The 23,388-nt window shown below is 40.3% G+C and overlaps 1 protein-coding gene and 1 long non-coding RNA gene across 3 annotated transcripts in view; one reads left to right on the top strand and one right to left on the bottom strand.

The window, feature by feature from the left end:
- Positions 1 to 6,519, top strand: part of TMEM267 (transmembrane protein 267) — a 30,514-nt gene extending 23,995 nt beyond the window's left edge. Inside the window, exon 6 of the mRNA XM_067030959.1 lies at positions 6,107 to 6,519. Coding sequence (XP_066887060.1) covers positions 6,107 to 6,442 — 336 coding nt within the window. The 3' untranslated portion in view covers positions 6,443 to 6,519. The remainder of the gene's footprint in view (positions 1 to 6,106) is intronic.
- The window catches only part of LOC131754868 (uncharacterized), a 97,163-nt gene that overhangs the window by 63,241 nt on the left and 10,534 nt on the right, over positions 1 to 23,388 (bottom strand). The window lies entirely within an intron of this gene.

Genomic DNA, 23,388 nt, shown 5'->3' with positions numbered 1-23,388 from the left:
TTTGTATCCTGCAACTTTACCAGATTCATTGATTAGCTCTAGTAGTTTTCTGGTGGCATCTTTAGGATTCTTTATGTGTAGTATCATGTCATCTGGAAACAGTGACAGTTTTACTTCTTTTCCAATTTGTATTTTCTTTTTCTTCTCTGATTGCCATGGCTAGGACTTCCAAAACTATGTTGAATAATAGTGGCAAGAGTGGACATCCTTGTCTTGTTCCTGATCTTAGAGGAAATGCTTTCAGCTTTTTGCCATTGAGAATGAAGTTTGCTGTGGGTTTGTCGTATATGGCCTTTATTATGTTGAGGTAGGTTCCCTCTATGCCCACTTTCTGGAGGGTTTTTATCATAAATCGGTGTTGAATTTTGTCAAAAGCTTTTTCTGCATCTGTTGAGATGATCATATGGTTTTTATCCTTCAGTTTGTTAATATGGTGTATCACATTGATTGATTTGCATATATTGAAGAATCCTTGCATTCCTGGGATAAACGCTACTTGATCATGGTGTATGATCCTTTTAATGTGTTGTTGGATTCTGTTTGCTAGTATTCTGTTGAGGATTTTTGCATCTATATTCATCAGTGATATTGGTCCGTAATTTTCTTTTTTTGTAGTATCTTTGTCTGGTTTTGGTATCAGGGTGATGGTGGCCTCATAGAATGAGTTTGGGAGTGTTCCTTTCTCTGCAATTTTTTTGAAGGTTTGAGAAGGATGGGTGTTAGCACTTCTCTAAATGTTTGATAGAATTCACCTGTGAAGCCATCTGGTCCTGGACTGTCGTTTGTTGGAAGATTTTTAATCATGATTTCAATTTCATTACCTGTGATTGATCTGTTCATATTTTCTATTTCATTACCTGTGATTGATCTGTTCATATTTTCTATTTCTTCCTGGTTCAGTCTTAGAAGCTTTTACCTTTCTAAGGATTTGTCCATTTCTTCCAGGTTTTATTGGCATAGAGTTGCTTGTAGTAGTCTCTTATGCTGCTTTGTATTTCTGCAGTGTCTGTTGTAACTTCTCCTTTTTCATTTCTAATATTATTTATTTGAGTCCTCTCCCTCTTTTTCTTGATGAGTCTGGCTAAAGGTTTATCAATTTTATTTATCTTCTCAAAGAACCAGCTTTTAGTTTTATTTATCTTTGGTATTGTTTTATTTGTTTCTATTACATTTCTTTTATTTATATATTTATTCATTCATTCATTTATGGCTGTGTTGGGTCTTCATTGCTGTGCGGGCTTTCTCTAGTTGTGGTGAGTGGGGGCTACTCTTTGTTGCAGTGTGTGGGCTTCTCATTGTTGTGGCTTCTCTTGTTGCAGAGCACAGGCTCTAGGCCACAGGATTCAGTAGTTTTGGCACGTGGGCTCAGTAGTTGTGGCTTGTGGGCTCTAGAGCTCAGGCTCAGTAGTTGTGGCATGTGGGCTTAGTTGCTCCATGGAATGTGGGATCTTCCCGGGCCAGGGCTCGAATCTGTGTCCCCTGCATTGGCAGGCGGATTCTTGACCACTGTGCCACCAGGGAAGCCCTATTTCATTTATTTCTCCTCTGATCTTTATGATTTCTTTCCTTCTACTAACTTTGGGTTTTGTTTGTTCTTCTTTCTAGTTCCTTTAGGTGTAAGGTTAGATTGTTTAGCTGATATTTTTCTTGTTTCTTGAGGTAGGGTTGTATTGCTATAAACTTACCTCTTAGAACTGCTTTTGCTGCACCCCATAGGTTTTGGATCATCGTGTTTTCACTGTCATTTGTCTCTAGGTATTTTTTGATTTCCTCTTTGATTTCTTCAGTGATCTCTTGGTTATTTAGTAACGTATTGTTTAGCCTCCATATGTTTGTGTTTTTTATGTTTTTGTAATTTATTTCCAATCTCATAGTGTTGTGGTCGGAAAGATGCTTGATATGATTTCAATTTTCTTAAATATACTGAGGCTTGATTTGTGACCCAAGATGTGATCAATTCTGGAGAATATTCCGTGTGCACTTGAGAAGAAAGTGTAATCTGCTGTTTTTGGATGGAATGTCCTATAAATATCAATTAAATCTATCTGGTCTATTGTGTCATTTAAAGCTTGTGTTTCTGTATTAATTTTCTGTCCATTGGTGTAAGTGAGATTTTGAAGTCTCCCACTATTATTGTGTTACTCTTGATTTCCTCTTATAGCTGTTAGCAGTTGCCTTATGTATTGAGGTGCTCCTATGTTGGGTGCATATATATTTATAATTGTTATATCTTCTTCTTGGATTGATCCCTTGATCATTATGTAGTGTACTTCCTTGTCTCTTGTAACATCCTTTATTTTAAAGTCTATTTTATCTGATATGAGTATTGCTACTCCAGCTTTCTTTTGATTTCTATTTGCATGGAATATCTTTTTCCATTCCCTCACTTTCAGTTTGTATGTGTCCCTAGGTGAAGTGGGTCTTTTGTAGACAGCATATATATCAGTCTTGTTTTTGTATCCATTCAGCGAGCCTCTGTCTTTTGGTTGCAGCATTTAATCCATTTACGTTTAAGGTAATTATAGATATGTATGTTCCTATTACCATCTTCTTAGTTGTCATGGGTTTGTTTTTTAGGTTCTTTTCTTATCTTGTGTTTCCCACTTAGAGAAGTTTCTTTAGCATTTGTTGTAGAGCTGGTTTGGTGGTGCTGAATTCTCTTAGCTTTTGCTTGTCTTTAAAGCTTTTGATTTCTCTGTCAAATCTGAATGAGATCCTTGCCAGTTAGAGTAATCTTGGCTGTAGGTTCTTCCCTTCCATCACTTTTATATATTGTGCCACTCCCTTCTGGCTTGTAGAGTTTCTGCTGAAAAATCAGCTGTTAACCTTATGGGAGTTCCCTTGTATGTTATTTGTCATTTTTCCCTTGTTGCTTTTAATAATTTTTCTTTAATTTTTGTCAATTTGATTACTATGTGTCTCAGCATGTTTCTCCTTGGGTTTATATTGCCTGGGACTCTCTGTGCTTCCTGGACTTGGGTGGCTATTTCCTTTCCCATGTTAGGGAAGTTTTCGACAATATTCTCTTCAAATATTTTCTTGGGTCCTTTCTGTCTCTCTTCTCCTTCTGGGACCCCTATAATGTGAATGTTGTTGCATTTAATGTTGTCCCAGAGGTCTCTTAGGCTGTCTTCATTTCTTTTCATTCTTCTTTTTTTTTTTTTTTTTTTTTTTTTTTTGCGGTACATGGGCCTCTCACTGTTGTGGCCTCTCCCGTTGCAGAGCACAGGCTCTGGACGTGCAGGCTCAGCTGCCATGGTTCACGGGCCCAGCCGCTCCGCAGCATGTGGGATCTTCCCAGACCGGGGCACGAACCCGTGTCTCCTGCATCGGCAGGCAGACTCTCAACCGCTGCGCCACCAGAGAAGCCCTCTTTTCATTCTTATTTTCTTTATTCTGTTCCACAGCAATGAATTCTACCATTCTGTCTTCCAGGTCACTTATCCATTCTTCTGCCTCGGTTATGCTGCTATTGATTCCTTCTAGTGTATCTTTCACTTCAGTTATTGTATTGTTCATCTCTGTTTGTTCTTTAATTCTTCTAGTCTTTGTTAAACATTTCTTGCATCCTCTCAATCTTTGCCTCCATTCTTTTTCCGAGGTCCTGGATCATCTTCAGTGTCATTATTCTGAATTCTTTTTCTGGGAGGTTGCCTATCTCCACATCATTTAGTTGTTTTCCTGCTGTTTCATCTTGTTCCTTCATCTGATACAAGGTTGTCTGCCTTTTCATTTTGTCTATCTTTCTGTGAATGTGGCTTTCCTTCCACAGGCTGCAGAATTGTAGTTCTCCTTGCTTCTGCTGTCTGCCCTCTGGTGGATGATGCTATCTAAGAGGCTCGTGCAAGCTTCTTGATGGGAGGGACTGGTGGAGGGTAGCTATTTCTATTTTTAAGATATCTATTTTTTCTTGTATAATTTTATCATATGTCTTTGTTTTATTATTTATCTATGAATGAAACATTTCCATGAATATTTTAGAAATTAGGCAAGCAACAGAAACTTCTTGTTTCTTCCTTAGCAACTATTAATATAAATAGACTTCACAAATGGAAGTGTGAATAGTCAATATCCCTCCACACATCCAGAGCACAACTGCTAATCATCTCAACATAAGGCTATTGCTCTCCTCCAAGTACTGATTACTGTAGCCCATCCCTCCCCCCATCCCACGCTGCTATTGAGGAGCATGATATATTGTGGGTATATAACTTAAAAACAAAGGTGGAGGCTAAAATGGCATAATACAGAAATGGTTATGTGTTCTGACAAAGTAAAAATAAAACAACTAAAAATGTGGAGGAGTAGGGAGAGGGAATTAGGAATGTAGAATAAATAAACTCTTTGATGATCAGCGGGTAGGTGGGAATTAAAGAACACTGGTTTAAGGAGTGGCTTTACAAGATACCCACTTTAAGGTTGGTCTGATTTGACAGTGTTGCAAGGTACAGTCTCTTTAATGGATGATTTTTTTTAATGTGGTGGGAAGGTTGTGTCCTCTATTTTTTAAGAAATAGGAACCTGACTTTTTGCCTTTACTACTTCTTTTTTCCCTTTACCACCCCAGTCTCCAAAGGCTACTTCTCTCTTCCTTTGTACCATCTTCTCCTGGAAAACGAATGCTTTTCAGAGCCGTGAATCATGCCCACTTTTAAGTCCTTTCTGTGTAGTTAGTGCTCTTATGTACCAGGACCCCACACTTGGGTTGAACTTTCTCTTTCTAGTGGTATCTTTAGATCAATCTTAGATTTCCCCTCATCTTTCTTCAATGCATTTTTTTCTGGCTTGAGGGGGGAGTGTGAGAGAGCACTCACTGACTTGGTGTTTAATACTTTAGAGTAATTGAAGTTTGGGCATTCTCTGACTTCTGGCTATGCTAAGTGGGGCTTGGTATAGTTTTATTTGTTGTTGTTCTGTAGTGTTTTTGAAGATGTGTGGGGAGATTCCAAATAAGGCGATCTTCTCTATCTTCAGCTTTATTTTTATTGGAAATTATCTAGTTGGAAATTAGCCTTTAGAATGTGTGAGAATGAAACCTTACTCATGGATCATTCAGGTGTTAAGCCTGAAATTTTCATTTGTTTAGATATTGATTACATTTTTACAGTGGTTTAGAAATGCTATTGGTTTATTTAACTCAACTTTAAAATACTTGTTTAAAATAATATACTGCCTCTAAATGTTGTTATAAATAAATTCTGAAAGTATTCAAGGCTAATATAAATGGTTACAACAAAAATACTCACCTTTGGAGAATTCCTTGGTGGCACAGTGGTTAAGAATCCACCTGCCAATGCAGGGGACACGGGTTCGATCCCTGGTCTGGGAAGGTCCCACATGCCAAGGAGCAGCTAAGTCTGCGCGCCTAGAGCCCATGCTCCGCAACAAGAGAAGCCACCACAATGAGAAGCCTGCGCACCACAACGAAGAGGAGCCCCTGCTCACCACAACTGCAGAAAGCCTGTGCACAACAACAGACCCAATGCAGCCAAAAATAAATTTTTAAAAAACCCTCACCTTTTATGCATTTATTAATTGAAGAATAGGGTGGGGGGAGGGACAAGATAGGGGAAGGAGATTAAGAGGTACAGACTATTAGGTATAAAATAATTAAGATGCAAGGATGTAACATACAGCACAGGGAATATAACCAGTATTTTATAATAACATTAAATGGAGTATAATCAATAAAAATATGTTGTACACCTGAAACTAATGTAACATAAATCAATTATACTTCAATTTTAAAACGTTTAATTGAAGAATATCTTATTCAGTTGTGAGACTTTTTCAATGCTCTTAGAAGTCCCAGACAATTCTTTAAAACTACAAATTTACACTAACCATAATACATTTAGGATATAAATTGTTTGTATTGTGACTTTTCTAAGTAAATAATAGGAAGCTTTTAAAAATTAATCACATGTTCCTGAGATCATGATTTCATTTTTAGTGCAAAGTGTTTTTGGAGGAGGTGGTGTAGCAAATGTTTCCTTTGCATTTCCAATAGCCTGCAGGAAAACAGATGGTTACAATATTAGGAAGCAGCTATAAAATTTTGTTTGCCAAGAAGGAAATGATACTAGCTACCGCTTTCCCTGTGCAGGCTGCTACTACTCTTCCACGAAGACCTTTCCTTCACTGTTCTACTGTGATACCCGCTGTGGTTCTGACACTGAAGTTTACGATGCACCTTTTCAAGGTCAAAGATTCATGGTGCTTTCTTCCCTGGATGTTATTTATATCCTGGACCTCACACCATGTTCGAGATGGAATTCGCCATGGCTTGTGGATATGCCCATTTGGAGAAACTTCTCCTTTGCCATTTTGGCTTTATGTAATAATCACATCATCTTTACCTCACATCTGTTCATTTGTTATGTATTTCACAGGGACCAGCCAAGTGATGTCTTCAAAACATGGAACTCATATTGATGTCTGAGATAACCATATGGCAGTCTTAAAGAACCAATGGTTGAGATAATGACAGCCAACATTAAAGTGAATTTTAAAAACATGTTAGGCACTTATATTAATTGTAAGATGTATAATGAATGCTAACATTTCTTTATTTCATATATTTTGATCCTGACTGAAGTTTAATTTGCCAAGTGCTTTAGTGAGTTGTGATAACTGGCAGAAACTGCTTTTGTGTGCTTATGTTATAATATTCTTAAAAGACAGTAACATTAGACCTAGGTTATTGTTTCAGAAATAACTTTAGGAAATAATTATTATAATATGTTGACTGTAGTAACATTCTACCAAAGTAGTATTTTTTTCATTATCTTTGCCCTCTAATCTCATGTGTTGGAGTTTTAACTGTTTTGAAAAACATAACTAAATTTAACAAAATATTTGTTTAAAATTAACATTAACAAAATATTGATACTTGACTCATAAACATAAAGTTCACAAAAAAGGACCTAACCAATAATGTCATTTCAAATGTAAACTCTTGAATGTGCCATTAAAATTGTTTTAGTTGCTATCAATTTGTTTACATACTATTCTAAAATATTATACCAGTTAAATCATTTTTTAAAAATTTGCCTGATACTAAGAGACAAAACAATTTTTTTTCAAAAAAGTAGTTTTAGGAAATTGGCTCTTTCCTTTGTTCTTTCAGGTTGATCTTCTGTTAAAAATGATTAACCTTTATTAGAGAAGGAAAATTGAGTTGCTATAAATTTTACATTTGCACAGTTTAATATACTTTGATATAACAATCAGTGCCCCAAAGGCACCTGTTATTTTGTAGCATTTGTACCAGCTGCTGTCTTCAGATTTTCTTACACATTTGTGTTTGTAATGCTGGTGACTGTGTGCCTTAATCTCTGAGAAGTGATGAAACAGTGCCTTATCCAAAGCAGATTTTTCTTATTAAGTTAAACAGAGTTCTATAAATTGTTATAAAGGGTCAGGCTCTTTACTTTTTGTTGTTAACCAATTGGTTGCAATCTGTTATATTTTATAATTTATTAGCTCTTACAATGTGCTATTGTCTTTCGAGAGCAATTATTGTCACTTTAGTTGGTTTAATAGTAAACATTATATAGTGGGGTAAATTTGATTAAGGTAGAGATTTTTAAAAAGCATATGATTTTAGAAATCTCTGGAAATAAAGCATATATGTTGTGTAACTCTTTCTGACTAAATCACAAAACTCTCCCTTTTTTTCTTTCTCTGTATTAAACAAATGAATATCATAAAAATATAAGACCTTATTTTAGAATGTCACATTGACATTTTGGGGGTTGTCCTAACTTTAATAGAATGGGAACTCACTTTGACCATGAGTCCTTGCTTAAACAATAACTGCAAATTTTAAGTGTGGGTTTATCTTTATATTTGTTCCTAACTCATCAGAAATGTTCCTTGTCCTCTAAGTGGTCTCTGAAAGCTGTAGTTGTAACCTCTAGAGATATAGTAACTAACTTCCCATGCCGCCATTTTGTCCCTTTTCTTAGAGAAAGAGTTTGCTTCAATACAACTTTTGTTGAAAGTTGGATTGTATCTTCTTTGCACGTGTGTGTTTTCTCCATTCTCCAGATGTCCTCCTTTCACTTAGTGTTCTCTCTTGGCTGTTTCACCGATCTGCCCTCCCAATCTACTGTTTTCTTGAGCCACGTTCATTATGCTGGCTACTCAGGAGAACTTCCACCACTGAACTATTTTCTACTCATCCCAAGCCTATTTTCTTTTAGTGGTGGGCTAAGAACCCCAGTTCTGTATGGGTTAAAACTCCCATTTATCCTCACCTCCTTTCTTTAACTTAGACCTCTCTTCTCCCAGGCAACCACCCTCTTTCTCCCAATCAGACACATACTTCTTGGCTCCTTTCTCTTTTGGCTGGTGGAATAATTACTTGGTTTTTCCCATTTTTCCCAACTGAAGGGGAGAGGAATAGGGGCTATTCTGGTACTTGCTCACCACTGTCACAGCTAAACCATTTATCCATCACAATTCTGTCTTCTTCCTTTGGTATCTCATTATTCATTCCAATTCCTCCTCACCCTCACATACTACCCTCTAAGACTCAGTTTCACCTTCTTTGATGATATGAGCAACTGGATCACTTTTTTCCTTTTATTCTAACCCTTGATTTTTATCCTCAGTCATCAGATGACTCACCTGAAATCTGGACTTCAGTATCCCCTCTTCTTCTATACCACTAACTCTCATCACCACATCATATCAGCCATCCACCAGCACAGTAGGCCTCTGTACCTCCTTTTTAGGTGACACTGCTCATCTAGGAGAGCTCCAACTTTGTTTCCTTGTTCTAAACCAGTAGTTCTCAAACTGACATACATCAGAATCACCTATACGGCTTGTTAAAACAGGGATTGCTTGAGGCCCACCCCAGAATTTTGACTTGGTATGTCCTGAGAATTTACATTTCCAACAAGTTCCCAATTGATTTTGATGCTGCTGTTCAGGAACCATCCTTTAAGAGCCACTGCTCTAGACCCATCCTGTTTAACTTCATTTTTCTCCCCTCCCTTCTCTTCATTGAGCCAACTCTTTGCCTTACTGATATGTTTAATTTTTCTTAACCTTCCTTTGTCAGAAGGTCCACCAGCCCACTGCTGGGTACATTTAATTCTGTCCTGGCTCCACATATGCAGTGCGTAAGTTACTATGTCAATACCCGAATACCCCAGACTTCCTTGTGTGCTATCCAATTAGCCAACCCAGAATAATCCATAGCCTGCTTTCCCCAGTTCTCCTTTAAATCACATGTCTTTAAAGTAGTTATGGATCCATGCTGACTTGGCCTACTACAATTCATACTATCTAACTTCGACTGGGTACTTAATAATACTTTGCTCGCTACCAAACAATTTTTTCCCAAATATTGTACTAGGCAAGCCAAGCCTCAGAATATCTGCCCATGTTAGATCCGGCCACAAGCCAGGAAGCTCACAGCATTCCACTGACCTGAGAAACTCTTGTTAATAATCAATCTCCACAGTTACTTTGCACTTTGCATAAATCCAAAGCATTGCCACATACGTCCCTTGGCATTTCTTTACTTCCCAGGGATCATGATAATAATCAAAGGGTTTCTGAAGCATATTACCCTTTTGACTGATCTTGCAAGGAGTTATTTGGCTTATATACCCAGCAGCACTAATTAACGCTGCTTCAAGGTTTGGGCAGCCTTCCAATTCCATCAGCCCCATGATTGCCTGCACAGGAAGGGAATGTCAGATTAGGGCTCTAACACTCTAATATTCCTCAAATACCTGTGTGAGCTCACAAAGAAAGCACCCATCTGAATTCACACATCCTTACTCATTCAGTATTCATTTGACTTAATTTAAGCATTGTCCAGGTTCTCAGATTAGCAATATTGATACCATGCACATAAAGTGGAAGTCAGAGAAAATTTTCCATAAATGTCTGGGTGATGTTAAATAAAGTGTAAAAATGTGGTATAGTGGTTACATAACAGACGGCATACAGGGGTGGCATATCTAAATGACAGTGGTCATACCTCGCTACCTGAGCTATTTCATGCAATTGCAGGGAGTAATTGGAGCTTTTTAAAGTTTCATAAGAGATCCTATCAGGACCACAATGTATGCGGCAGAGGCCCTGCTCTTGGAAAGCCATGTGTAAATACCATACTTCCCTCTTCCTGGAGCTCCGTGGCTGTCTGCCCAGAGTCAATAACAATAGTCTCTCAGTTGTTAGGCCTGTTCCACGGCCAGCAAAGACTGTGTCTTTTCTCTAGATTCTAAACTGATTGGCACAAGGCTGCCTTTGGTCAACGTGGACTCTCAAAAGGTTGCACGAGCCCCAGGCCAATCTTTCTGGAAAGGGATCTGCCATTTCTAGGGTGTGAGGCCCAGAGCAAATCACTCCGCAAGCCCTCTGTTCCCACCTCAACATATCAACCCAAGTGAGATAGGATAAGATAACCCCCACAACATCTCTAAAGGGTAAGAATACTACAGAAGAGTGAGAAGAAATTATGGACAAAAGATGGGAAGCCTGCCTATTTGGCCTGCTTACGATGTGTGTAGCCTACATTACTCTTCTCTTGATGCTGTAACAAATGACTGTAACTCAGTGGTTTGAAACAAATGTATTATCTTACTGTTGTGTATGTCAGAAATCCCACACAGTTCTCACTGGGCTAAAATCAAGACATCAGCAGGGATGCCTTCCACCTGGAGGCTCTAGGGGAGGATCAGCCTCCTTGCCTCTTTCATCTTCTAGTTGCCACCTGCACTCCTTGGCTCGTGGTGCCTTTATTCCATTCTTCAAAGCCGGCAATGGCAGGTCAGCTCCTTTTCACATTGCATCTTTCTGATCCTCCATCCATAGTCACGTCTCCCTCTGACCACAGCTAGGGAAGATTCTCCGCTCTAAGGGCCCATGTGATTAGATTGGGTCCATCTGACTAATACAGGATAAACTCCTCATCTCAAGGTTCTTAATCACATTTGCAAAGCCTCTTTTGCTGTGTAAGGTAACATTTCACAGGTTCCAGAGATTAGGATGTAGAGATTTTGGGGGCCATTATTCTGCTTACCCTTTGATTCTAGCCCTGGTGTCTTTGAACAAGTCATTCGTCTTCTTTTAAGCCAATCAGGAATAAGCCAGGTGCTTTCCAAGACTCCCTTCCTGCTCTTTCTATAATCTTCATCTCCTTGTCCTAGTAATAGGGATCCTCAGTTTCTGGGGAAACGACCTCCAACTTGTCAGAGTTAAGTTTAACCTTGGGATAATAATGTCCTTTTCTCCCCTGCTAGTAACACCTTTGGTTGTTATTTCTCTTTATTTTTTCCATGTGGAACTACTGAATCTTCATACATACCCTTTCTCTATTCTCCATGGGAAAAAAAAATATTTAAATTCATAAAATTCTTAGCCAGTAAAACACTCAGCATTCCTTTGGGTGAAAATGAACACAATACCTACCCTCACATAACACCGGTTCAGTCAGCTCTGAAACAAATGTTTAATGTATTCCTGCTGTGTTGCAGGCTTTCAATTAAAAACTAATGTTCTAACGGTGAAAATGACAATCTCTACATTAAAAGAACAGCTAGGCTAGTAGTGGGGACATACAAGAGACAGCACATTTTAGTACAGCGTGTACGTGCTACAATAAGCAAGTGCAGGGCCTCTGAGGTCCCACTAGGGAAGAAAGAGGGGTTCCCTGAAACTGAAAGAAAAGCAGGAGAGCTCCAGTGAAGGTGAGAGTGAGGTGATGGGAGGCGGGTAGGACGATACCCACAGGCAGAGGAACAGTGTTTACAAAAGCCTGGAGAGACTCCAGATTGCAGGTAATTCAGCATTGCTGGAGTAGGGTGTTTGAAGTGGGAGAGTGGTGAGGGTTGATGGCAGTCAGCTGACCATGACTAGGGCCTGGAAAACTTGTCTACCTGTTAAGGAGTTGAGAATTTATGCTGAGGGCAGTGTGGAAGCATTGAAAGGTTTAAGCCTGAGGTTGGCATGATCAGGTTTGCCTTTTTTCCTGGAGACTCTAATTGGGAGCTCAACCCAAGAGCTCCTGCGTTTTAACCGCTGTCACATAATCATGCGGCCTTTCCATGAAGAACTTTGGAGGTTAGAGGCATAACAGCAATAAGAAGCCTATGTTCTCGGTGCCACTTGCCTCTGAATCTGGCTACTCATAATCTAAGACTAAAACACTAGAAATACTATGTAAGCAAAATCACCCCTACCTTAAGCAAACCAGGGATGTGGTCCCTCTCCCGCTGATTACAGCTGTTTGGTTCAGGTCTGGCCCCTTTACATGGAGCACTGGACTCTCTGCGGTGCCTGGAATGAACCATGCTCCGTGACACCTTTGCGCACATGCTGTACTGGAAACCATTTCCTTCCTCACTTAGGCGTCAGGGTAGCTCTGACTCTCCCTTCAAGACTCACCACAAGTGTGTCCTGTCAGTAAATCATTTAAGTGCTCTCAATTCAGCCTCCAAGGTTGAGCTAGGGCTCCACTTCAGTAAAGGGTTCTGCATCTCTCTGTTTTGTGGTTATCACACTATGATGCAGGCGAAATGCTTTTCTTGTCCTATACCCTTATTCAGCTACTCCTCCTCACCACCACCACTACAAAGTCCAGAGGAGAAGTCTTGTAACTAGAACAGATCTGGATGTGCACCCTTTGTTACCAATGCAGGATGCTTGGCAAGGTGAATGCTATCTTAGTATAGCAGCCCCAGGATATTAATTAACAAGAAACCAGTTCAGAGATATGTTAATGAAAGGGTTAGGACTTTCTCATCTCACCAGGGGTTCGCATGGGAATTAATCTTGGGGTGTTGAACCAACCCTAACCCTGCACAACTTCTCCCCCACACTCACCTTTGCTGGGCAGCAGTAACTGGGCAGAGGAGGAAAGGACAGGGATGCAAAACCTGCAAGTCTCAAGGCACTGGTGAGGACAGAGACTTGATTATTTCCATAGGAAGGTGCCAGCACCTGTGCGGAGGACCGTGAAATGGCAGATTGCTGAGGGGAGAGGGCTGCTGGGAGGGAAACGGAGCACTGAGGTGGGAAATGAGGATGCCCTCTGAAGGCCCAGGAAGAAGGCCCTGAAGGAGGCCCAGGTGATAAGCCTTGCCCCTGAGAAGGAATGGCTCAAACAATGTGTTCACTGTGGAGAAAAATATCAGGAAGTATCAGGAAAATTGATAGATGAGGTACTCAAGGTTCCCAAACTTTCTTGGTTTACAGTTGATGTTCTTAATGTCTCGGTAATTTTTTTCAACATACCACTAGGCCAAAAGAAATACCAAATAGTGCCTGTTATTTGGTTGGATCCAAATGACTTAATAGTGGTAGTTGTGTGGCATCTGACAGTTGTCCTTGTACGTCTCTCAATAATTTAGAATATCCCACAGCACCTCTAAGAGTTCGTTTCAGCACCTGGGTGGGCCTCAGCACACAGTTTGGGAACTACATTACCAATGCAATAGCAGCCTTCTTTTTGAGGACTTGGGTTCTAGGAAGCATCAATCCCAGACAAGACAAAGATTCACCGAAGACCTGTAAGGGTGCTTGTTTTGATTTTCCCCACTTCAGAGTAACCTAGGGCTCACCCTGAGGAACAGAATAGGACAGAACCTATCACAGGAATTAACATTGAAATTTTTGATTTTCTTTCACTCTCCCTCCACCAGCAAGGATTCCTTGAGGGCAAACACACTGTCTGCACCTCTTACTCTTTCCCTAGAGCTGTGCTCAACACAAGGTGGGGACTCAATACAGGCACACCTCCCTTTATTGCACTTTGCGGATGTGTACTGCATTTTTTACAGATTGAAGATTTGCGGCAACCCTGTGTTGAGCACGTCTATTGGTGCCATCTTCCCACCAGCATTTGCTCAATCCATGTGTCTCTATGTCACATTTTGGTAATTCTCGCAATATTTCAAACTTTTTCATCATTATTATATGTTACGGTGGCCTGTGATCCGTGACCTTTGTTGTTACTATGACTCCCTGAATGCTCCAATAATGGTTAGCATTTTTTAGCAATAATTTTTTTTTTTTTTTTTTTTTTTTTTTTTACGTTACGCGGGCCTCTCACTGTTGTGGCCTCTCCCGTTGCGGAGCCCAGCCTCCGGATGTTCAGGCTCAGCGGCCATGGCTCACGGGCCCAGCCGCTCCACGGCACGTGGGATCTTCCTGGACCGGGGCACGAACCCATGTCCCCTGCATCGGCAGGCGGACTCTCAACCACTGCGCCACCAGGGAAGCCCAGCAATAAAGTATTTAAAAATAAAGGTATGTACATTGTTTTTTTAGACATAATGCTATTGCACACTTAATAGACTAGACTATAGTTTAAACATAACTTTTATATGCACCGGGAAACCAAAGAATTCGCTTGACTCACCTTATTGTTGTATTTGCTCTATTGTGGAGTCTGGAACAGAACCCACAGTGTCTCCAAGGTATGCCTATACATTTTTGTTAAATGAATGACTGAATGGTTATATCTATTTCACCCTTCCCTATTTTCTTAGAAGATAAGCGCTGACATGTCCTTGACAGTCCTAACTCAGAACTCTTTCCTGAAATGTCAGCCAAAAAAAGGAAAATATAATTATTCAGGTTCAAAGCCAGCAGCAAAGACCTGGTGGGAGCTTAAAATTTCATTTGTTCTCCACCCTAAGGGAAATGCAAGGGGAAAGGTGACCTACGAGTACAAACACAGGAAAAAGAAAGATGGACATTACTTTGATGTTTTATTATTTAAGATTGTGGGGCCTTTGTTTTGATGCTTTTAAAGAATTGCTAGGGCTTCCCTGGTGGCGCAGTGGTTGGGAGTCCGCCTGCCGATGCAGGGGACACGGGTTCGTGCCCAGGTCCAGGAAGATCCCACATGCCGTGGAGCGGCTGGGCCCGTGAGCCACGGCCGCTGAGCCTGCGCTCCGCAACGGGAGAGGCCACAACAGTGAGAGGCCCGCATACCACAAAAAAAAAAAAAAAGAATTGCTAAATTATTGGGGTGGTTTGGGTACAAGCTAGCTCTGAGATAGAGGAATACATTAATCACCCGTTTAGAGGCAGTTCACAGCAATATTTCAGGTTCTCATGGTTTTCCAGAGCCTTGCCACTTTCCATCGAGAGGTAAAGTCTATTTCTCCTTCCTTTCAACCTGTGTAGAACTTTGTGACTGCCCCAGCTAATCGAATGCAATAGAAATGAACCTGCATAAGTTTCCAAGACAAGTCATAGAAGGCCATCTAACTTCCACCTGGCTCACTCTCTCGCTCATGGGATACTCCTTGGAAGCCAGCCACCAGGCTGTGAGGAAGACAAACTAGTCACGTGGAGAGGCCCATGCAGAGACCAACAGAGGTCCCCAGCTGACAGCCAGCATGAACTGCCAGACATGGGAGTGAGCCCTCCAGATGATTCAGGCTCCCAGCCTTCAAATTACTCCAGGTGATGCTGAGTGGAGCAGATGTGCGTCATCCACTGCCTCAAGTGCAGATTCATGAGCAAAATAAACGCTGATTTTTTTTTTCCACCCCACGTGGCATGCAGGAGATCTTAGTTGCCCGACCAGGGATCGAACCCGTGCCCCCTGCAGTGGAAGCATGGAGTCCTGACCACTGGTCCACCAGGGAATTCCCCAATGTTGTGGGGTTATTTTTTTTTAAGCCACAAGTGTTGGCATATTTGTTATGCAGCCTCAGTCAAAAATTTTTTTACCACTGTATTTGAAAAATGTATACAGAGTGTAGTAAGGAACACAGAACTCTGAACATAGAATGCCTGGGTTCCAATGCTAGCTCTAATACTTACTAGCTTGCAACCTTGGGTAAATCACTTAACCTCATGCCTGTTTCCTTATCTATAAAATGAAGGTAATAATAGTTCCTACTTCAAAGGATGGTGCTAATCATTAGGTGACTTAATATGTGCAAAGTGTTTGGAACTACGTCCACTACGAAATAAGCTCTACATAAGGACTGGATATTGCTGTGGTGGCGATGGTGGTCTCATAGTTGGTAATTTTGGCGTGTTCGGCAGAATTCTAAAACCCCCGGTAACTCCTGCTTCGTGGAATCCTGTCACTTGCTTCTAGTCAATAGATGTAATTAAAGTCTCTAAAACTGACTTTAAGTGAATCAAAAGGGAGATTATCCTGGGAGGACCTCACCTAATCAGGTAAGCTCTTTAAAAAGAGCTCTTTAAAAGAGGATCTAGAGATAGTCCAGACTCTCTTGCTGGCCTGGAAGAAGCCAGCCACCAGGAGTTCAACAACTGTGAGGAAATGAAAGCTAACTACCACAGGAACTTGGAAAGGACCCCCAGCCTCGGGAGAAACTGCAACCCCGGCTGACACTTTGACTGCAGCTTGTGAGATGCTGAGCAGAGGATCCAGGTAAGAAATCATACTTGACTCCTGACCCGTGGAAACTGTGAGCCAATAAATAAACAGATGTTGTTTTAAGTCACTAAGTTTGTACTAATGTTATTCAGCAATAAAAACAAATATAATTAGTAAAAATTCAAATTGGGCCAAGGGCAGTGAGTGAGTGTGTTATCTCAGAAATCTGTATTCTTTAGAAACAATATAGAACATCTTCCAGCTGAAATGGCTTTTAGGAGAGACAGGATAGGTCCTCTTAAGTGCTTAGGTGGTTTCATGATTTACACTCCGTAATTAAATGTGTGATGGGGTTGGGCATTAGTTTGCCAATGTAGAGAAGAAAGACTTTATCCACTGCTTTCCACTTTTCTTTTCCTTTCACTTACGGACCAGAGATCATTTCTTACAACACCTTATCTTTACTGCTACAGTACAGTCCATCGTGTTGTATGCCACGATTTATTTTTCTAGCACCCTACTGATAGGTATGCAGGTTGTCTTTAATAGTTTGCTATTAAAAAATGCTACAATGAGATTCTTAGGCTTACATCTTTGCATACATGTGTCTGTAGTATAAACTCCAATAGTCAAACTCTGACGTCTCCATTTTAAGGTGGTAGGTATTGCCAAACTAATGTCCTAAGACTTTGCACCAAATCACACTCCTTCTAACCACTTGTGATAAATAGATACTTGCTAACACACTTTGACCTTTGCCACTCTCATAGGTGAAAAATGTATCTCACTTTGTTTTCTTTTTATTTGTTTACATAGTTTTGAATGTTGAATAATGTTTATAAGCCTTATTTTTGTGAACTATATGTTCATATCCATAGCCAAATTTTCCATTAAGTCACTGGCCTCTTCCTTATTGATATACAAGATCTCTTTATACAATAGCCCTTTGTCTGTTGTCTTACCAATGTCAACTCCCTCCACATGCAACTTTATGCCATTTGTCTTTTATAGAGTTTTATTTTTCCATGACAGAATTTCACTTTTTTGTACAGTCAAATTTTTCATTCTTTTCCTTATGACTTCTGAGTCTTGTTTTATGCTTAAGAAGTTGTTTCTATTTTTTTAAGTTCATATTTCCTTTGGATACCTTTATCTTTTATTTACATTAAATATGTAATACATCTGGAATTCAAAGCTTCAAGTTTTTTTTCACATGGTTAACCAGTTGTTTCAAACAATTCATTGAATAATCCAGTTTTCCCTGATGTAAAATGCTAACTTTACTATGTAGTAAATTCACACATTATATTTTCTGGATTTATGCACTGGTGTCTTGTGTCTACTGTAACTCTTTTAATGATAGTAGATTTACAATATATTTTAACATCCAGAAAGACTAGTCATCACTCACAGCTCTTCTTTTTCAGATTTTCCTGAGCAGATTCTTTTTGTTTTTATTAGCTTGAGGTACTATTCTGCTTTGATTCCCAATTTATTGACTAATCTTAGGCAAGTCACTATATTTCTGTACCTCACCATCATAAAAAACTGATGATACTGGACTGAATCTGGATTATTTATATATATGGAAAGCATGAATGCTAAAAAAGAAAAGGTATACATTTAAGTCTGGAACAGAAACTACAGTGTTAACCAGGAATAAGAAAACCAGTGAGAGGGAAATTCCCTACTGAGGCTCTCAGATTATACTGTTTCCACTTAGTCCTGCATTCTTTGCTCTGTTTACTTTGGCATACCTGATACCCAGCCCCATCAAACATTTAGTTAAGAGTATAAATCAGAAACTGTGGCACTGAAAGAGACCTAGCATGGCTCTCCTAAAAGCCATCTCAGCTGAAAGATGTTCTCATTTCTAAAGAATGCAAATTTCTGAAATATCACATACTCACTCTCTCACTCACTCAATCACCCACCCTTGACCCTTGTTTCAAGCCTACAAATTCCCTGGTGATATATATTTTTACAACTAACCGTCCTCCATGCTAAGGAAAACTCAATGCATAATTTTTTTGTTTTCTGTGTGGTATAAAAAACAACTCCTGAGAAATGAACACTTGAAATATGATTACCAATTAGACTATAGATATTCAGAAGAGGCCACAAGAACCAGCCGTGAACATCTGTGACCACATTGGCAAGATTTTGCCCATATAGTGAAGGCTTGTTCGAATAATCTAATTTCTTGTTCATTCAACACTAAGCCTCTAGTATTTGCTGAGCATTGAGTGAGGCACAGAGGGTATAATGATGAGTAAGATACAGGCCCTGTCCTCACTGAGCCCCACTCTATTGGAGGGCAGAGACACACACATATATACGACAGTGTGAGATCAGTTGGCAATATACATTAAAAAGTGACTTAAATGGTCATACCCTTTGAGAAGTTCCATTTCTAAGAATTTATTTAAGAAAATTTTGAGATGAATGAACAAAATGTATAGAACTGATTATCATAGCATTTCTGTAATAGTAATAAATACCAGAAAAGGAAAAAACCAAACTACCTAAATATACAGCAACTAAGTAGAATATAGTAAATAAACTATGGCAAAACCATGTGATTGAATACTATTAAACCCTTGCAAGATAAAAAAACAATACAGGGCTTCCCTGGTAGTGCAGTGTTTGGGAGTCCACCTGCCAATACAGGGGACATGGGTTTGAGCCCTGGTCTGGGAAGATTCCACATGCCGTGGAGCAAGTAAGCCCGTGCACCACAACTACTGAGCCTGTGCTCTAGAGCCCGCGAGCCACAACTACTAAAGCCCGCGCGCCTAGAGCCCGCGTTCTGCGACGAGAAGGCACCGCAATGAGAAGCCCGCGCACCGAAATGAAGAGTAGCCCCCTTTCTCTGCAACTAGAGAAAGCCGGCACGCAGCAACAAAGACCCAGCTTAGCCATAAATAAATAAATAAATTTATTTTTTTTAAAACCCAACAATACAGATCCATAGGTTTGGCTATGGAGAGCTATTCCTGATTAATATAAAGTCACAAAACAGAGGGGGGAGGGGCAAAATAGGGGTGTGGGATTAATAGATACAAACTACTATGTATAAAATAGATAAGCAACAAGGGTATTTTGCATAGCACAGGGAATTATAGCCATTATCTAGTAATAACTTTTAATGGAGAGTAATCTGTAAAAATGCTGAATCACTATATACTGTATACCTGAAACTACTATAATATTCTAAATCAACTACACTTCAATTTTTTTAAGAAGTCACAAAACAGGAAGTGTTATATGACTCTATTTTTGTAAGAATAAACTATACTTACAGATAAAAAATCAAAAAGATAAACATCCAAATGTTAAAGAGTTCACATTTGACTGGCTATTTGGCTATAAATTATTTTTAATTTTCATATAATATACAGTATTCTGATATATATTAATATAGTATATTTTATATTCATATAAATACTTTACAAAGAGCATGCTTTTTTTTCTTTTCAGTCAGAACAAAAGTTTATGAAAACATAAGAGGAGGCATTCTTTCACAAATATGAGTGAAGCACCTTCTGTGTGTCTGGCCTGGGATCCACTTGGGGCAGGTAAAGCTAACTAGAGGAGTTTGCTGCTCTCAAGGAGCAGCCTGGAAGGCTGTGGGTGAGGAAGCAAAGGAGGGCAGGGAGATGCAGAGTGACACTGGAGCTAGGCCTTAAAGAGGGAGTAGGAATTTTCCAGATGGCATGGGAACGGTTTGGAAGATGGTCCAGACAAGGGCAACAAGATCAGAGAAGACACAGGAAGACCAGGTCTGCTGTGGACAGTTGCACGGTTTGTGCACTGCAGAAGGCTACCTGTTGAGGAAGGAGTGGGGGCAAAAATGTAGGCTGAGCTTCGCTTGCCGAGTCTTACTTACTGGTTGCATCTTCCCAGAGGAAGGGGCCCCACCTCATCCCACTTTTTTTGCGGTACGCGGGCCTCTCACTGCTGTGGCCTCTCCCATTGCGGAGCACAGGCTCTGGATGTGCAGGCTCATTGGCCATGGCTCACGGGCCCAGCCGCTCTGCGGCATGTGGGATCTTCCTGGACCGGGGCACGAACCCGCATCCCCTGCATCGGCAGGTGGGCTCTCAACCACTGCGCCACCAGGGAAGCCCATCCCACATTTTTAATAGAGAAAAGGGGCCTTTTGTTCCTATCAGCACCTTCTGCTTGTCAAGCTGTGGGTCCTGAGGCTGTGTCCACCCAGCGAGGGACAGTGTTTTCTATTCACACAAGGTACACTGAGGGCCCCGCACAAGCGAGTCTTTAAACCTGACTTGGCAAATAGATCTTCAGAGGCTGGAAGGGCCCTGCCATGTGCTCTCCAGAGCCATTTTAAAGCATGCGATTTGCTTTATATAATTAGAGCCATCATTGTAGGACGCTAGAGAATTGCAGCGTGTTAAAGATAAAAAATGTGGGTAAATTTTTCAGCTGACCAGCCTGAATATATATCAAAAGCCTTTCAAGTAATTATGCCCTTTAACTTTGCAGTTCTGCTTTTCAAAATTTATTGTAAAGAATGAACAAGGTTTGCATTATATAAGTGATTCACTGCAGAATTATTTATAATAATGAAAAGAAATCCACAATTTAAAAGTTCAGTATTAAGAGGTGGGTTCAATAAAGTACAATACTTCCATGTTACAAGATACTAAACCAAGCAGCAGTTTAAAAGACTGGGTGAAATGCCCCTGCTACGAGTGTCCTAAGCACTGCTCTTTCCTGTCTTGGCACTTACCAGACTGTACTGTTAAAGCTTGCTGAATTGTCTGTCCTCCCTGCAGTAGGGGCTATGGCCTCTTTGCTCACCGTTGGTTAACACAACATCTGGCATAGATAAGAGTAGATCCCTAATAAAGGTTTATTCAATGAATGAATATGCACAGAAATAAGACTGGAGGAATATGCACCAAAGGTTAAGAAACTTTATTTCTGGATATTTAAACATTTTCCTTCTTTATATTTTTTTACATATTCCAATTTTTTTACAGTGGACCCAATATAATTTTATAATCAGAAGAGAACAACATACTATATTCAAAAATGGTAACTCAGAGCCTACCATAAAGTATTTGAAGCTCAGTTTTGAAACAGAGACCCCTGTTTGGCTCTTCATACCACAGAGGTTAAAAGGTGATTATTTTCATCACCAAAAGATTAACGGAGGAGCCCATTAAATTGTAAGTTCTTCTAGGACATTTAAAAGTTGGATGGGGACTTCTCTGGCAGTCCAGTGGTTAGAACTCCACACTTCCACTGCAGGGGACAGGGGTTCGATCCCTGGTCGGGGAACTAAGATCCCGCATGCCATGTGACGTGACCGAAAAATAAAAATAAAAAATAAAATAAAAATGAAAGTTGACAAGATTTTCAAAATATCAATCTATATCCTTATTTCAAGACAAATCTTCAAGGGAAATTAATTTTATTTTGTGAAAGCTACTGTTTAGAAATCTTCATCTCCCTAACTCAAACTGGCCATTTTACCTAGGGCCTGGATGGCTTCAAGTATTTTTATGACAGTCGGAGGTTCACACTTCACTTCTCTTTAAAGTGAAAACGATTTGTTTTTTTCCGGGTAAAGTAAAATATATGTATGTGCGTGTGTGTGTGTGTGTGTGTGTGTGTGTGTGTGTGTGTGAGAGAGTGTGTATACATAAAATTTTTTTAAAGTTTGCAGCCTGTTATTCTTCGCCAAGGACAATGGAAAACACAAAACCATACAGTTTTAGATTGTACTCAAACTGTTTCATTCTATTGCTCTACCCTCCAACTATCTTTCCCCTAGGTCCTAAAGGCATATGTTTCCCAGGCTCCTCTTCATTTGGTTTTGTAGAAGCCCTGAGCCCAGATAACAATATTTAAATAATCAAAGTTGTTCTGATACCACTCTTGAAGCTCCATCCCAGTTAATTCTGGTCCACATCTGCCTAGTGAACACCCTGTCACACACAGACATACACACCCCATAATTACAGTTCGCACCATGTTCTCTCCAGACAAAGTCCCATCCCAATTTTGCCCTCACCCCAGTCAAACTGATCTTCTGGTGGATGTCAGGTTTGCTTTTTAACACCAGGCTGACTTAATGCCTTGCCCCAAGGCTGCCATTCTAAAGGTGGTAATTTCACAAGTACAAGCTTTAACGCTTTTGGTTCCACGAGCCACACCAACTGTCTTCAGGTTACCACTACCCAAGCTACCATCTCAGCAGTGACCCCCAGGAAGGAGAGGGAAAGTACTAATAACCTGTGACACTCAAGGAGGGGCCCCTGTGCTCTCCAAGTCCGGATTCTGTCCCTAGGTCTTTTTCCTGGAAGGCCCATGGTGACATTTCCTAGCAGAGGAGACAGGCACACAGTGAAAGGGAAGCTTTCCTGTTAAATAGAGAAACAAGTAAGAGTTCTCGAAAACGGACACAGGGTCTGTCTAATCCCAGGTTCATCAAAACCGAGCCCAGCCTTCCTGTTGGATTAAAATCACTCCTATTACCCTAGTCATCCTTCATTTCATCTGAACAGAGGCTTTTTTCTACTGCACAGAAGCCACCCTCAAGAAGGCCTCTTAGGGCAGGAATTTCAGGCACAGTGGCAGGCTGGTGACTGAATGTTTATGCACCTGTGTTGTTTCTGTAAATCAAAATAATTTCTTAACTGTGGCTGTTTCAGAACATAACTTTTGTGCAGCTTCCCTGACTCACCTTCAGAGCACTTGGTCCTCTGCTAGGTCCAGAGGCTGCGCAGTTGTGGTGGGCGCGTATAGCTTCATGGGCCTTGACAGTCACCTCTGCAGGCTCTCTGTGCTCTATTTCCGAGACCTTCGGCAAGAGTCTTAAGACCTTTGCTTAGTGGCAGAGTCTGGAACGGCTGCTCTGCATGACTAGGTCTTCCCATTCTTGGCCTAGCCCTGTGCCCACAAAGCTCCCATTTCCTATTTTATTATAACTCCAGTTCTTGATAGTGAAATTAGAGCTTGGTTAAGTACCACAACTTGACAGCTGGGGGACAATTCTGACCTTGAGCTCTTGACCTTATAAA

Source organism: Kogia breviceps, chromosome 4 (genome assembly GCF_026419965.1).
Source record: "Kogia breviceps isolate mKogBre1 chromosome 4, mKogBre1 haplotype 1, whole genome shotgun sequence".
NCBI classification, from domain to species: Eukaryota; Metazoa; Chordata; class Mammalia; order Artiodactyla; family Physeteridae; genus Kogia; species Kogia breviceps.
Note: the sequence above shows the minus strand (reverse complement) of the source record. Positions and strands in the feature narration are given on the sequence as shown.